General features: G+C 40.5%; 1 protein-coding gene across 3 annotated transcripts in view; it reads right to left on the bottom strand.

Annotated features, from left to right (window-relative positions):
- ROR2 (receptor tyrosine kinase like orphan receptor 2) overlaps window positions 1-16,662 on the bottom strand; it is a 221,079-nt gene that overhangs the window by 43,975 nt on the left and 160,442 nt on the right. For all 3 annotated transcript variants that reach the window (XM_045021688.1, XM_045021690.1, XM_045021689.1), the window contains exons 2-3: window positions 13,598-13,675; window positions 409-696 (exon numbers count right to left, since the gene is read on the bottom strand). In XM_045021688.1, coding sequence (XP_044877623.1) covers window positions 409-696; window positions 13,598-13,675 — 366 coding nt within the window. The remainder of the gene's footprint in view (window positions 1-408; window positions 697-13,597; window positions 13,676-16,662) is intronic.

Below are 16,662 nucleotides of genomic sequence, written 5' to 3'. Positions count from 1 at the left end.
CCAGTGAACACTATGAACTGTTATTCATTCCCCTTTTCCTTTCAAAAGCTCTTTTTTACAGAATGAGTTCAGCAATATTGTGATAATTTGACGCAATGAAACTTACCGTTTTTGTACCTTGCACTGGGCCTTATTTAACATTTGTGATTTCCTTTGAGATGTATATTTGCAGACATTCCATCTGTAGTTCCTTTCTTTTATTACAAGTAAATGGGTATCAGGTTTCACGAAGCGCTCTTGTGTGAAAAGAGGCCTCAGGCAACAACTTTTATTTATTTCTTTTAATGTTGAGGGGGGTTTTTTAAACAGCAAATTAATTTCTCATTTTGCTATTGTGAAAACTAAGAACTAGTCTATAAACCAATTAAAGTAGTCATAAAAGCCACATTTTAACGCAAAATGACTCACCAAGCCTTACAAAAAGAACTCCTGTCGCAGTTATTGTCTTCATTCCATTAGTAGCTACACATTGGTAGTACCCAGTGTCAGTAGTGTCGAGATCTTGGATTCTTAACCGTGAACCATAATCTGTTTTTCTTATGATGATCCTTCTTGGCTCCTGAACCACTGGTGCATCGTTTTTTAACCATCTGACGTTGGGGGAAGGATTTCCTGCTACCTTGCAATGGAGAATTGCTGTCTGGCCCTGGACTATGGTGATATTGTTGACTGGTTCCAGAAAGGTCAGAAAGTAACCTGTAAAGGTGAAAGTTCAAAAAAGATCAAACTTCAGTGGGATTTGGATAAGAGACTGCCCAAGGGCACATTTTTATGAAAAGCTCTTTAAAATTGTTTCAGTTTTCTTTCAAATATATGCTATGCAGAAACACAATTCTCATCACCCTGGATTTGGAACACTATCATCCTCCAAATTCTGTCTCATGAATGAGGGCTTACCTACACAGCAAGTTACATGGAGATAAGGCAAGATGTAAATTTATACAACTATAACTGCCTGTGTGGAATTCTGGAATAAGATTTTTTCCCCCCTCTATTTAGCTTGTATCATAAGAATGGCCATACTGGGTCAGACCAATGGTCCATTTAGCCAAGTATCCTGTCTGCCAGTGATGGCCAATGCCAGATACTTCAGAGGGAATGAACAGAACCGGACAATTTTTAAGTGATCCATCCCCAATTTTTGATAATCAGAGGTTTAAGGACACCCAGAGCATGAGGTTGCATCCCTGACCTTCTTGGATAATAGCCAGTAATGGACCTATCCTCTCTGAATGTATCTAATTCTTTTGTGAACAGAATTATATTTTTGGCTTTCACAACATCCCCTGGCAACGAGTTCCACACCTTGACTGTGCATTGTGTGAAAAGCTCTCTTACGTTTCTTTTAAACCTGTTGCCTATTAATTTCATTGGGTGACCTCTGGTTCTTGTGTTATGTGAAAGAGTAAATAACATTTCCTTATTCACTTTCTCCACACCATTCATGATTTCATAGATGTCTACCATGTCCTCTCTTAGTAATCTCTTTTCCAAGTTGAGCAGTTCCAATCTTTTTATTCTCTCCTCATATAGAAGCTGTTCCATATCCCTAATCATTACTGTTGCCCTTCTCTGTATTTTTTCCAATTCTAAAATACCAGTGAGACCTACTCTCTTCTAGGGAAGTCTGGAAGCCTCATGACTTGGGACTAGAGTGGACAAAAGCACTAGAAAATGTACTAGAAAATTTGTAGAAAGATGGACCAATTTATTTAATACTAACTTCTGATTAGTGAGTCACTACTATATTATTTAGAAGTCTCTACACTTGGATGGCACAAGCCTCTTCAAATGGTTTGCAAAATGGAGTGAATATGTATTCATTGTGTTGCTGAAAAGCATCTCAGCAATGATGCAAGGTATAACTTAGATGAGTTGGTGTTATCACTGAACTGAACAGTATTTAATAAATAAAGACAAGCTGTTTAACATTCATGTCAGTACCAGCAGTTTTGGGCTGAAGAATGGCTGTTGTATAAGTAGAAGCAGCAGCACCAGTAGGACCTGAAGTAAGGTCAGAGATCTGAGAGATCCTTAGGGGAATGAAAAGAAACAAAGTGGGAAGAGGAGGAGGAGAAATACAGGTGGGGATAGAAGGAGAAGGAAAACAAGGGGAAGAAAATGAAACAAGAGAAAAACATAAGGGAAAGATGAAGGGAGGAGATAAAAGAGGAATGTAAAAGACAAACTAAGACAAAGGAGAGAAGACTGACAAAACATGGATATAGGAGAAGCTATGCTGTTGGCTCACTGGCAGTTTTGTCGCTAGGCCACAAAGGATAGAAACACTATACAAATAGGATATTCAGCCATGGTTTTGGCCAGGTGGGCAGAAATAGGGAAGACAGAAAGAACACAGGTTATGAGAAGTCAATGAGGCACTCTCCTGGAAGGCGGAGCATTAAGGAGGAAACATGTCCAGACTCTTTAAAAGATGTGGAAGTATCACCTTGATGTGGGGCCTTTTTGAGGGAAGCAGTCAAAGATGGTAAATAAGAGATCCTGAAAAACCTCTTCAAAAATTTAATTTTTCAAAAAATAAGAGAGGAAGGGGAAGGAGGGAAGCAAAGAGCAATACAAAAGTGAAAGAGCACAGAAATGAGGGAGACAATGAGAAAATGGAGCATAGGAGAACAACAAAAAATACAAGCAAAAAAACCCCCCAAAACGAGGAGTCCTTGTGGCACCTTAGAGACTAACAAGTTTATTTGGACATTAACTTTCGTGGGATAGAACTCACCTCATCAGATGTATGAAGTAAAAAATATAGGAGCAGGTATAAATACATGAAAGGATGGGTGTTACTCTGTCAATCTGTTTCTTCACTTCCCCAGGTGGGTATTGCAGTTTTAAGAACGCTAGATAGAGATTCTGTGGGTGTTTGTCTCTGTCTGAGGGATCGGAACCAAACCCTGCTACAAACCCTGGTGCCAACTCTGTCCGCATATCTATTCAATGGAGGATTTGATCATTAGAAATATATACAATTGGGTTTGTGATCACCAGGAGAACCTCATGGTGAATTGCTTGTCGGATGCAAAGGTTGCAGACCTCTCGAGTCACCTAGACAGACTTATGTGCCGTACTGGGGAAGCACTGGTGGTCGTGGTACACATAGGTACCAATGACATAGGGAAAGATAGGAGAGAATCCTGGAGGATTCTAGCAAATTTAGGCTGCTAGGTCAAAGATTAAACTCCAGGACCTCCATGATAACTGTCTCTGAAATGCTTCCAGTACCATGTACAGGGCCATTTAGGCAGCCGGAACTGCAAGGCCTCAAGGTGTAGATGAGCCTATCATGTTTGAAGGAGGGATTTTGGTTTATTAGGAACTGGGGAACCTTGTGGGAAAGGAGGAAGCTATACAGGAAGAATGGGTTGCACCTAAACCAAAATGGAACCAGACTGCTGGCATGTAAAATTGAAAAGGTTGAAGAGGAGTTTTTAAACTAAGGGAAAGCTGACAAGTGCAGAGGAGCACAAGGTTCAGACACAGACATCCTTTAGGGAAGGATTTATTAAAAGGGATACCCCATATCCTAATAAAGAGGAGAGATAGAAGTTGAAAAGTACAGGTAGGAATTAAAGAAAAACAATCAAATGAAAAAGAGGCCCATTCAGTTACATTACATGAAGACAAATATTGACAACTTTTATAAGTACTTCTATACAAATTCTAGGTCTAAATGCTAAGATGGGTTAACTTTAGTACCTGGTATTAAATGAGGATACTGATATAATAGGCATCATAGAAACTTGGTGGAATGATGATAATTGATGGGGCCTGGTAATAAGAGTACAAAATACACAGGAATTTCAGAGTAGGTCACAGTGGTGGAGAAGTGGCACTATATGTAAAAGAAACCATACAGTGAAATATAGTAAAAATCTTTAATGAATCAAACTGTACCACAGAATAGCTATGGATAGAATTCCATGCTTGAATAATAACAATATACCAGTAGGAACATACTACTGACCACCTCACCAAAATGGTGGCAGGGATTGTACAATACTCAGATTGAGATTAGAGAGGCTACAAAAATAGAACAGCCAATAATAATGGGGGATTTCAACTATCCCCATATTGACTGGGAACAGGATACAGAGGTGAAATTTCTAGACACCATTAATGACTGCTTCTTGAAGCAGCTAGTTCTGTAACCCACAAGGGGAGAGGCAATGCTTGATTTAGATCTAAATTGCACACAGGATCTGGTCCAAGAGATTAATATAGCTGAACCACTCGGTAACAGCAACTACAATGTAATTAAATTTAACATCCTGGTGTGTGTGTGGGGGGGGGAGGAGAAATACTAAAGAAATCCACCACAATAGCATTTAACTTCAAAAAGGGGAACTACACAAAAATGAGGAGGCTATTTAACCAGAAATTAAAAGGAACAATCACAAGAGTGAAATGCCAGCAAGTTGCATGGAATCTTCTAAACCCCACTAAAATATAAGCTCAAATTAAATGTAGAACCCAAATTTTAAAAAAAGTTTAACTAACTAACTAACTAAATAAATAAATTAAGAGGATGAAAAAACCAACACCATCGCTAAATAGAGTAAAAGAGGTGGTTAGAGACAAAAAAATGGAACTCAAATCCTGCTTAGGAAAGTAGAAAGGAGCATAAACTCTGGCAAGTCAACTGTAAAAGTATAGTTAAGCAGGCCAAAAAAGATTTTGAAGACCACCTAGCAAAAGGCAAAAACTAACAGCAAAAAAAAAAAAAAAAAAAGCACAGTAGCACAGTAGCACATAGTAATTTTGTACCCTCTCCAAACTTTGAGGTGGGAAAGTTTGGAGAGGGTACAAAATTACTCAATAAATTAATAGGCGGCAAGTTTAAAACATAAGGAAGTACTTCTTCACACAACATACAGTGAAGCTGTGGAACTCATTGCCAGGGGAAGTTGTGAAGGCCCAAATTATAATTGGTTCAAAAAAGAATTAGATAACTTCTTGGACAATAGGTCCATCAATGGCTATTAGCCAAGATGGTCAGGGATGCAACCCCATGCTCTGGGTTTCCCTAAACTTCTGTCAGAAGTTGGGACAGGACGACAGGGGATGGATCACTCGATAAATTACCCTGTTCTGTTCATGGCCTCTGAATCATCTGGCATTGGACACTTTTGGAAGACAAGATACTGGGCTAGATGGACTACTGGTCTGACGCAGTATGCCCACTGTTATATTCTTATGTTCTTAGAAAATCACCAGTTGACCTTTCTGTATCTTTTGATACCTTCTTTATTGGAAGAGGTATAAGTAACTAATTTCTAACTATTATTTGAATTTAACATTTCCGCAGAACGAACACACACACACACACCAGTATTTCAATTAACAGAGAACACACATCCATTCCACCACAAATTAGAATAGCAATTTCCAAGATGAACTCATCCTTAACTTAGTATTTAAAAATTCCCAAACTGATATTGCCACTTTTGCAGAGACAACAACAACAACGTAGTTTACTTTCACTTTGGGTTGTCAAGGCAGAGATGGGAGGAGGAAGATGGATAGATTGCAATAATTCAATATATTTGTCAAAATATGGGTTTCCAATGATACAGCTTATGTCAGAAAAAAAATTTCATGAAAATAAACAAAAATAAAGTTCTGCTCTCCAATTCTCTCTCTCCTACCCCTGGCTGTTCCCAGGCGGTTAATGACCTCAACCAGGTCAGAGAGTCAGGGAGCTGTAACTGGTTGCTGGTGCTTTTCCCTTTCCCTCCTCTCTTGGGCATTGTGCGTGGCTGTACGGAGGAGAGGTGCTATCCTTTACTAGGTACTTCCTTAGGCTCAGGCAGAACCAGTTGAATTCCCATCCTTGAACTACCCAGAGTTACTCTCTTCTCTCTTCCCTGTGATATAGCAGATGGCCAGATGAGAAGCTGCTCCACAGCTGTAGCCGGGAAACAACAGCTGCTACTCAGAGCATTCCCAGGTCATATCGGAGCTTTTTCTGGTTCTGCCAGGCAAGTGGGATCACTGTGCTCCATACCACCTCTCTGTAGTGAAGGGGCTGCTTTAAGCACTTCTGTTTGAAAACAACAGGGTGCAGTCAGGAAGCACTCTTTCAATTCATAATTAAAACTTTTTCTTCTTAATATGGTTACCCTTGAGAGCCGTACATTGGCCTCCAGCTCACAGGCTGGACACCACCTGCTTCAATACTTTTTACTATCGGCTATTTAAAATCTTGACTTGGAGTGAATTTGGTTAAATCAGCCCAGTCACAGACATTCCCTTGTAAATTAAAATTTATTCAACTGCAGAATGGTATTTAATTCAGCGAGATAGGATGCATGAGAGGTAATTATTACAGATCAAAACCTCAACCACAAAGGATTACTACACAAATTGGCTCAAATTCATTTCTGCTATAATTTCAGTGAAACCAGTTACTCTAGCAATGAATTTGCTCCACAGCTTTTAAGTGATCCAGAATATGTGATCTGAACTTAAGACCAGATACCAAAAGTGACAGGAACAAAACTGCTTGAGAAACTATCAGAGAAAGAAACACCAATAGTCTATGGTCAAATTCAGATCTGGTGTGACCAGATGCCATTTCCCTGATGTCAATTAAATGGAATCCACTTTCACCAACTCTGACTTTGGCTCAAGTTCATTTTTTTCTCCTGCCATTTTTACAAACATGTTCAATAATATTTTAAGTTACTTTGTTACTACAAATCAAGTAATAAATATTTTTGTACTATTGAACTAACCTGACACAAATGTTTTCCTACCAACATCCTAGAGAAAAAGTTAGAAACATAAGTGCAGTGTACTACACCTACCCCATTTCTGTATCAGTACCCTGAAGCACCAATTCTTTATTTGGTAATTTAATTTCTTCTGAGAAATGATACATATAATTATAGAATCATAGACTATCAGGGTTGGAAGGGATCTCAGGAAGTCATCTAGTCCAACCCCCTGCTCAAAGCAGGACCAATCCCCTGCTAAATTATCCCAGCCAGGGTTTGTCAAGACCAACCTTAAAAACCTGTAAGAACTTCCCTAGGTAATCCATTCCAGTGCTTCACCACACTCCTAGTGAAAAATTTTTTTCCCTAATATCCAACCTAAACCTCCCCCACTGCAACTTGAGACCATCACTCCTTGTTCTGTCATCTGGTACCACTGAGAACAATCTAGATCCATCCTCTTTGGAACCCCCTTTCAGGTAGTTGAAAGCAGCTATCAAATTCCCCCTCTTTCTTCTCTTCTGCAGACTAAACAATCCCAGTTCCCTCAGCCTCTCCTCATAAGTCATGTGCTCCAGCTCCCCAATCATTTTTGTTGCCCTCCGCTGGATTCTTTCCAATTTTTCCACATCCTTCTTGTAGTGTGGGGCCCAAAACTGGACACAGTACTCCAGATGAGGCCTCATCAATGTCAAATAGAGGGGGAAGCCTGCTGTTTACAAAACTTACTAAATCTGAAGTAATTGTATGACAGTGCAGCCAGCCATTTGTTATGCTGCCCTGTTATTTGACATTCTTTTCAGATAACCTATAATTGCAAATCTTTGAAACAAAGTGGAAAATTTAACCAGCTATATTGTTAAGAATGTTTTCTTTATTTAATTTCTGTGGTGATAATGAACAGTTACTTTTTATGGAGCATGGTATGCCACAAATATTGTGTGGATTCCACTTAGATGCAATGATTTGGGGTAAGAAACTGCTCTCTTTCATTAATTGTGCCTCTCATGATTCCCTAAAAATGTGGTGCTCTCTCCTTACAAACATTCTATTTCCCATAAATGTATGAAAAAGTGAAATGCAATGTAACAGAACTTGAATTATGTTTACGTATTTAAATTGTGTTTTGTGAGCAATACTTCAAATACTGTGCCAGCCAACTGGAGACTTTGCAGACTCAAACAGATTTAGTAATCTGGTATAGCAGTGGCATATTTTATGAAACAAGGAAAGAAAAGCCCCTACAAAAATGGCTAAGGTTCACTATGTTCAGATAGCATTACTGCAGTTATAAATATATGTTATGTTCCAACAATTACATTAGCTTTGGGATACAGATATTCAAATTGAAAACTTTTATTTTTAAAAGTCCTATTATATTGCAAACTAATTTGCTCCATTATATATATAAGTTATTGTTAGGGAATTTTTGCTTTACTCTGACTTTGATCCAAAGCCCATTGAAATCAAAGATAAAACTCCCATTGCCTTCAATAGGCTTTGGATCTGCTGTCTGAATGCCAAGGATTCAGACAGAAAAATCTATCTGCTAGATATTTCTGTATTTGCCATAAGCACAGTAGTTTTAAATTAAAACATCTCACTTGTTATGGTTTATAAAATGTCTTACAATCAATTCTAATATTCCATCTTGCCTGGACAAATGCAAAACTGGTTAGCAAAATTTAGTCCACATATCAAATTATGATGGCCCTGGCATCCCACATATACACTAGGCTGCAGAAACAACTAACACTGCAATATAGTCAGAACTCTTTTATATATTGAATTGCCTCTGTTAGATTGCCAGTTCCTCATCTTTTAAGATGGAATGAAAATAATATAAAATATAGCAAAGAGAATCTCACAGTAAACAGATTAAGATGGAGCAGTGATTCTTGTGAGTGTTGGAAAGATGGTAGAAATAAGGAAAGTTCTTTCACAGATTATGGGAATATCAAACTGTTACCAAATTCTCAAGAACAGCTAATAAACAGGTTAAAAAACAAAGGATACAACTACCACTAGACTGATAATACTTTTGGGCTTCCCAATGAAGAAAACATGTATTGTTTAAATAATATCCATCTCTGAACACATAGCTGACTGCAGCAAGGAGTGAAATCACTGCTACACGCAAAACTTCACTTACAAAGTAAGATATTTTAGGTTAAGATCTCAAAACAACATTTTGGAAAGAGGCCTTACCCAGGTCAATGATAAAAAATGCATGTGCAATGCCATAGCCTGCATGTGTGCGTGTAATCACCATGAAAGCATATTTTTATACACACATAGGGTAGCTGCTTCATGTAAGTGTAGGCACACAATTGTGGGAGCATTTGTCAGTTTAGATGTTCAGGCACACACGTAGATGGCCCAATTTTCAAAAGCACTGAGCTCCCAGAAACTCATGCTATAAAGTTTGAAAGTTGAAATTTCAGAGGCATCTAAGAGAGTTACCTCAAATTCCAAAGAATTTCATTGGGTCTTGGACAACTAACTCCCTTAGGGTGGAATTTTCAGAAAAACCCAGATGTCTAAATATTTATTTGGAGCCAAACTTTAGGCTTCTATTTTTTTTAAATCTTGGCTGTCATTCTTCCATTTTTTCCAACTTTTATGTTTGCTGAATATTTCAAAAAAAAATTGTTTTCAGTTTGACCTGAAACGAATTCTATTTTCCAATTTTTCAGAGTTGCAAGCAAACCAAAATATAAAACAGTTACTAACTTTTCATAACTCTTGCTCTTCAAGATGTGTTGCTCATGTCCATTCCATGATAGATGTGTGCGCACCGCATGCACAGTTGCTGGATATTTTTCCCTCAGTGGTATCGGTAGGGCTGGCTCCAGCCCCCTCTGGAGTCACACGCGTATGCGCCACTGGCCCCATACACACTAAGTTCCTTCTTGCCAGTAACTCCGACAGAGGAGTAGGAGGGTGGGTCATGGAATGGATATGAGCAACACATCTCGAAAAACAACAGTTATGAAAGGTTAGTAACCGTTTTTGACTTCAAGTGCTTACTCATGTCCATTTCATGCTAGGTGACTCACAAGCAATAACCCCAGAGGTCGGCTCATGGATGTGCTGACTGCAACAGTGGTCTCCCGAAACTGGCATCATCCTGGGCCTGTTGGATGATGGCATAGTGGGACGCAAAGGTATGAACTGACGACCATGTGGCAGCTCTGCAGATATCCTGGATTAGTGAAAAAGCCTGCTGATGAAGCCTGGGCTCTAATTGAATGTGCAGTCATGATGGCCAGAGGTGGAACCTTCGCCTGCTCGTAGCAAGCTTGGATACAGGCGGTTATCCAGGACGAGATTCTTTGGGATGACACAGGTAGCTCGCTCGTCCTTTTCGTTACTGCTACAAAGAGTTGTGTGGACTTGTGGAAGAGCTTGGTACTCTCAATACAGAAGGTGAGAGCACGCCTAACATCCAGTGTACAAAACTGATGTTCCTTCACGGTCTTGTGAGGATTTGGAAAGAAGACAGGAAGAAAAAGGTCCTAGTTGTTGTGGAACTGCAACATCACCTTTGGTAGGAAGGCCAGATGGAGGCACAGCCAAACCTTGCCCTTGAATAACACCATATAAGGGGGTTCTGATATCAGGACTTTGATCTCAGAGACCCTCTGGCCAAGGTGATGGCCATCAGGAAGGCGACCTTCCAAGAGAGAAGCAGTATGGGGCATGATGCTAATGGCTTGAAGGGAGACCCAGTGAGCCTCAACAGGACCAAGTTTAAGTCCCATGAGGGGACTGGATCACAAACCTGAGGGTAGAGTCTTTCCAGCCCCTGGAGAAACCTGTCATCTCATGGGAAAACACTCATCTGCATGCACTGGAGGGTGGAAGGCTGAAATGACTCCCAAGTGAACTTCAGTAGATGAGAGAGCCAGACCATGATGCTTTAGGTGGAGCAGACAGTCCAAGATAGATTGCAGAGAGGACCAGAAGAGAGAGATTCTATTCGGAGAGTCAACAAATGAAACGTCTCCACTTGGCCAAGTAGGTAGTCCTGGTGGAAGGTTTTCTACTACCTAGCAAGACTTGTTGAACCTGTTCCAAGCAGGCCTACTCTTCAGGGTTCAGGAACCATGTTATCAGGTGCTGGGAGGTGAGGTTCAAGTGAAGCAACCATCTGTGGTCTTGTGGAATCAAGTCTGGGCAGGGTAGGAGCGTGAGTGGCGCTGCCACTGAGAGGTTCAGAAACATACTGAACCTTGTGTGCTGCACCATGTAGGTGCATGCCGCCATGTGACCCAACAGCTTGAGGCAGACCCGACCTGTTGTTAGTGGGTGGATCATGACTTTGGAAATCTGGTCCAACATAGCTTGGAAATGGGCAGCCAGTAGGGAGGCTATGGCCTGGGTTGAATCGAGCACTGCCCCCATGAACTCTATTCTCTGAACCAGGACCAGGGTTGACTTCTGCTCGTTTATCAATAGACCCAGTTCCTGGAAGGTGACCTGTATTGTGCTAATGCTGTGCTGCAGCTGAGCCAGTGACCGACCTATGATCAACCTGTCATCAAGGTATGGGTAGACTTGCATGCCTCAATGCCTGAGGAACTCTGCCATCACCACACACTTCATCAAAACCCATGGTGCTGCCGATAGACAGAAGGGAAGGGCAGTGTATTGGTAGTGGCGTTATCCCACTATGAACCTGAGGAATCTTCTGTGGCTGCAGAAGATAGAGATGTAGAAATAGGCATCCTTTAAGTCAAGGGTGGTGTACCAGTCTTCTGGATCCAGGAAGGGAATGATGGAGGCCAGAGAGACCATGCAGAACCTCAGTTTCTTGAGATATTTGTTGAGGCCATGCAGGTCCACCATAGGCTGTAGATCCCCCTTGGCCTTCGGGATCAGGTCTCATGAATCGGCCAGTCCTGGCCTGGTGGCTAGGTGCCGACAGGAGGGCTGGTACCGAAATCTGGAGGCTATCGATAGGTCTTGGATGGAGCGAAGGATTCCCCTTCAGACTCCTAAGAGGATTCTTCCCTTGGAGATCATGGTGGTGCAGTACCTGCTTTCACCACTGGGCAGTGCTGACAGACTGGGGACCAGTGTCAGGATGGCGATCAATGCATTGGTACCATGGAGGTCTTGCCTCTGGACAGTGCCTCGTACTGAGACAGAGCTTGACGGACTTCTTCCCTTCTGACCTTGGTTGCCCTAGCCGGTGGGGGTCCTTAGGAGTCAGCGGGATCAGGAGGGACAGCAGATCCTTCGCCACCTGAAAAGCCTCCAGTGCCAAGGAGGCCAGGAACCATCTGGCTCCATGGCTGCACCTGGGATTCTGTGGTGGGCACTTTAGGTGGAGTCTGTGGAGCCATCAATGGCTTGGGGGAGGACAAGTGGCCCGATGCAGGTCTCACTATGCCAGCTCCTCCCTGCTTGTCCCTCTTCAGCACTGGGGATGGAGAATGGTGCTGGGAAGAACATGGTGCTGGAGGAGTGCTTGGTGCCGATTCGGAGAGGCTTGGTTCTGAGGCTGGTCTGAGGGCCGTCTCCATAAGAATGGCTTTCATTTGAATGTCCCTTTTTCTGGTACGGGGTTTGAAGTCCCTGCAGATCTGGCCCTTCTCTTTGACGTGAGACTCCCCAGCCACTTTAGACAGCTAGTGTACGGCATCAGCTTGCTGCAAGAGGCACATGGCTTGAAGCCTGGGGAACAGGGCATGTCCAGCCCCTGGGGCGAACAGTCACTTGAAGACAGGGACAACTACTATATACACTAACTCTAAGAACTATGTACACTAACTATGACAACTATACAGAATATGACCATGAAAATCCAACCACTGGGGGGAGAGAGAGAGAGAGATGGTATTATTGCACAAAAAGAAAATTGTTAAATCAATGAAGATATATAAACTCAACACACAATATGAAATAAGACTCTCCCCAAACAAGAGGAAAAAAAAGAAGAGATAAATAGCAGCTTTGCTAAAAAAATATGCTCATTAGTCCCCAAGATGCAATAATTTCAAAAGGGCCATATGATTCTGTCCCCATCTCCTCCTCAAATCCCTGCTCTGTAATATTATCAGTAGTATGGAGTTTAATGATACTACATCTTGACCATTATTCTAGTCAATTAATAGTATTTTGCTTGTTTATAGCATCCTTTATATAGTGGCAGTTCTGGGGCTTTGTCACTATATTCCTTTCCCCACTGTGACCTTGCTTTAGTAGTGTATGTGGTAAGGGAGCTGGCAGGAAGACATTACCAAAAACAGTCATGTCAAAATACAGGTAAGTAATGCAAACATGCATTTCCTGAGATTGTATCCAAACTGGAATGTAGCATCTCATAGGTATGCCACTTTTTATGCTGCCTACTGAGTAACATAATTATATGGTTTTACTGAGTATGTAATAGAAACTACTTTTTTTTTCTTTTTTTTTTTTGTGGTTCAGTCTTCAAATTATCCAACAAGTTTCTGAAGGAAAGTTTAAACAAGAATTAATCATGAGACTCCTTGAATCTAGATGAGATCACTGGTGAGGGTATTTTCCATACCAATATTAAGTCACATTTGGGACACAACAGGGGCATGTCTATGCAAGCCTTGTGGTACGGCAGTATGTCTATGCACACTACGGAACTTTTAGTGCACATCAATAGGGTCCACACAGACAGCTAGCACGAAGCATGCTGGAGTACTGTAGATTTACACCCCAGCTTGTCAGGCAGTAAGGGTTTGTGTAGGCATGCCCTCTTTCTCACAACATATTGATGCCTGGGTAAATAAAGAAAGTACATAACAAAAATGACTCCTTTGCATAGTACATTTTAAAGTACACTTTTACTCAAAAAAAATTGAAATCATTCTTATTTTTACCTTTAGGTGTTGGAATTTGCCTGTCATGTCCATCCACTTGACTCAGAGGATCATTGGAATCTGGTATCTCCATTTCATCTAAGTGAAAAATAAACCATTAAAGTTTTAAACTAGTTGAGATTGAGTTGATCTTTCTCTTCTTAAGCAGAATTAAGATATTGGGTATTTAAATTCACTTGGGGCCAAAACCTGGTCCCACTAAAGCCACTGGCAAAATTCCCATTGACTTCAAGGGGGATCAGGAATTAGCCCTTATTGACTATAAAATCTATTCAGCACAACAAATTGAAGGTATTGTGCTTTACACGGTGACAGCATTAAGAAGTGTGTTACAGTTCTATCCACACAAAAAATAAAATTCAAATACTTTCTGCAAACCTCCTTTGTCATATCAGATTAATCACTAGTGGAACTCTGACATTCTCAAGCAAAACATGGCATAAGACTTACTTTTGAGAATATATTAAATTGATTTAAATTCTATTTTCACAGGTCAGACCCACCCCTGATGCCTTGCGCGTCCCAACCCCAACACCACCTTTTGAATGATGATCTAACTACCCACCAAGGCATTGAAAGACAGCAAAAGAATTCAGATCAGAGTGTTTTATAACTACACATTATTTGCTATTTGTAGAAGTCTCTTAGAACTGGGGGCTCGAAAATCTAATATTTTCCCCAGCCAGTTCTATCATTTTACCGTTAGTGCACACTCATAGACTTTAAGGCCAGAAAGGACCATCATGATCATCTAGCCTGACCTCCTGCACATTGCAGGCCACAAACCCGCCCACTTCTGAAATAAACCCATAACCTCTGGCTTAGTTACTGAAGTCCTCACATCTTGATTTAAAGACTTCAAGTTACAGAGAATCCACCATTTACTCTAGGTCAAACCAGCACACTGAACTCCCTTCCCCCCACCCCAGTATTCCTAATAGTGTTGAAATTAATATATCTTTGTTCAACTTTTTGTTTACGCACCACTATACAATATCACAGAACAGCACTGGAAACTGTTAGTTGGCTGCTCCTGAAGAGCAGTAGGGACAGCATCCACAGGCTTTTATTTTTATGGTTTTTGCAAACATTATGACTACTGTTGCAGGTTTTTGACAGCTTTTTTGTTTTAAAATATTCTTTCAGCAACAGGGAGGGGTGGATTTATAAGAGGTACAGTTATAGGGCTGCTTTCACTAAAACTGCTTCTCGCAAGAAATGGCTCAGCCACTAACTCCACCAGAGGGGTTCCCAGCTCAAGCAGAAATAGGTGCCTCCCTGCAGCTCAGATATTGGGCACTGAACTCCGTGAGCGCATGGGGCTTGGGAACTCCCCTCATTGGCATCTCCTATTGGCTAGCGTGGCTGACTGTTATGGCTCCCATTCTCAAGCACCTCTCTCTCTCCCCACGCATTGTATCGGGAGCCTAGGCACCTAACTTAGACTTTGAGGATTCCAGTGTCTTTCACTGTGCCCAAGTCCCTTTGTGGATCCAAGCCAAAGTACTTCATAATCCTAAACTCTCTCCTGTGGTTCACTTCACCTAGCTACTTAGGTAAAAATTACACTGCCTTGTCTCCACTAGGATTTTTTCAGTGGGACAGCTAATGTATTTTAATTATTCTGCTGTAAAAATACACACACACACACACACTGTTTTTTCTTTTTTCTCTTCTTTTTTTTTTTTGGCACAGTGAAGCCAAAGGCAAGGTCTCATACCAAGAGTTGGAGTGGAAGGCAGAGGATGTGACAATCCTGATGAGGGGTTTTTTGAGTCACATGTGCATAAACCCAGCCTACTCTCAATGTTAAGCTCTCAGCTGATGACTTCTTCAAGTGATCAGAGTACACTGGGAATTACAAAAGAACAGGACAAATTTTTATTTATAAAACTGGACAGGCTCAGTTATGATACATAGAGGAGTTACCTACACTCACATTCCTCTATGTAATTTTCAATGCCCATGCAATGATTTAAGTGTCCTTGACTATTTTCTTTTATGTTATTGATCTATGCTCAACTTTATTTCCTATGTTTTCCATTGGTTTATCAGTTAAGTGGGATTCTCAAAAGGGACAAACACGAGAAGCCTAGAGAGAGAGAGCACAGCAGTCTCTCTCTTCCCACAACCACATCCCTCATTGTTGTTTTTTAACTCTCACATTAGAATGGAACGAGACAAAAGCATCTGCTGATTTTAAAAGGCTTTAATAATAGTTTTATGTAATTCCTCCTTGTGCTTGGTATGTTTATGTCTGGCAAAAACATTTGTCTCCAGATGTGCCTTATCAGAAAATAATTACAAACCACAGACAGTATATACCAGCAAAGTCTCCATGACTAAGCAATGTTAAAACTTGAAAAATCCTGTGTGGGCTGTAAATTATAAGTCCAAAATAGATCTGCCATTTTCAACCGTCGCTTTAATGAAAGAAACATTTTATCTTTTAAATATTCTAATCTGAAAGTTTTCTTTTTTAAACCATATTTATTATGAATGCTTAATTTTAACGTAGGGCTGCCAAACAATTAAAAAATAATCACAATTAATTGCAAGATAAAAATAGTCGCAATTAATCACTGTTTTAATCACACTGCTAACAGAATACCAATTTAAATTTAGTATAAATATTTTTGGATGTTTTTCTACATTTTCAAATATATTGATTTCAATTACAACACAGAATACAAAGTGTACAGTGCCTCACAGTGGAAGGGAGGACAGCGCAGAAGACGAGAGGGAGAAATTATTATTCTTTATTACAAATATTTACACTGTAAAAAACAAAATAGTATTTTTCAGTTCACCTCATAAAAGCACTGCAGTGCAACGTCTATCATGAATGTGCAACTTACAAATGTAGAATTTTTTTTAACACAACTACACTCAAAAAACAAAACAATGTAAAACTTTAGAAGTAGAGGCATGAAGAGGCATATGAATGTTTAACATATCTGGTATGTGAATACCTTGCAAGGCCAGCAACAGTGCCTGCGAATGCCTGTTCTCACTTTCAGGTGACATTGTAAATCAGAAACGGGCAGCATAGTCTCCTGTAAATG

Source organism: Mauremys mutica, chromosome 6 (assembly GCF_020497125.1).
Source record: "Mauremys mutica isolate MM-2020 ecotype Southern chromosome 6, ASM2049712v1, whole genome shotgun sequence".
Lineage (NCBI taxonomy): Eukaryota > Metazoa > Chordata > Testudines > Geoemydidae > Mauremys > Mauremys mutica.
This window is presented reverse-complemented; position numbering and strand designations above follow the sequence as displayed.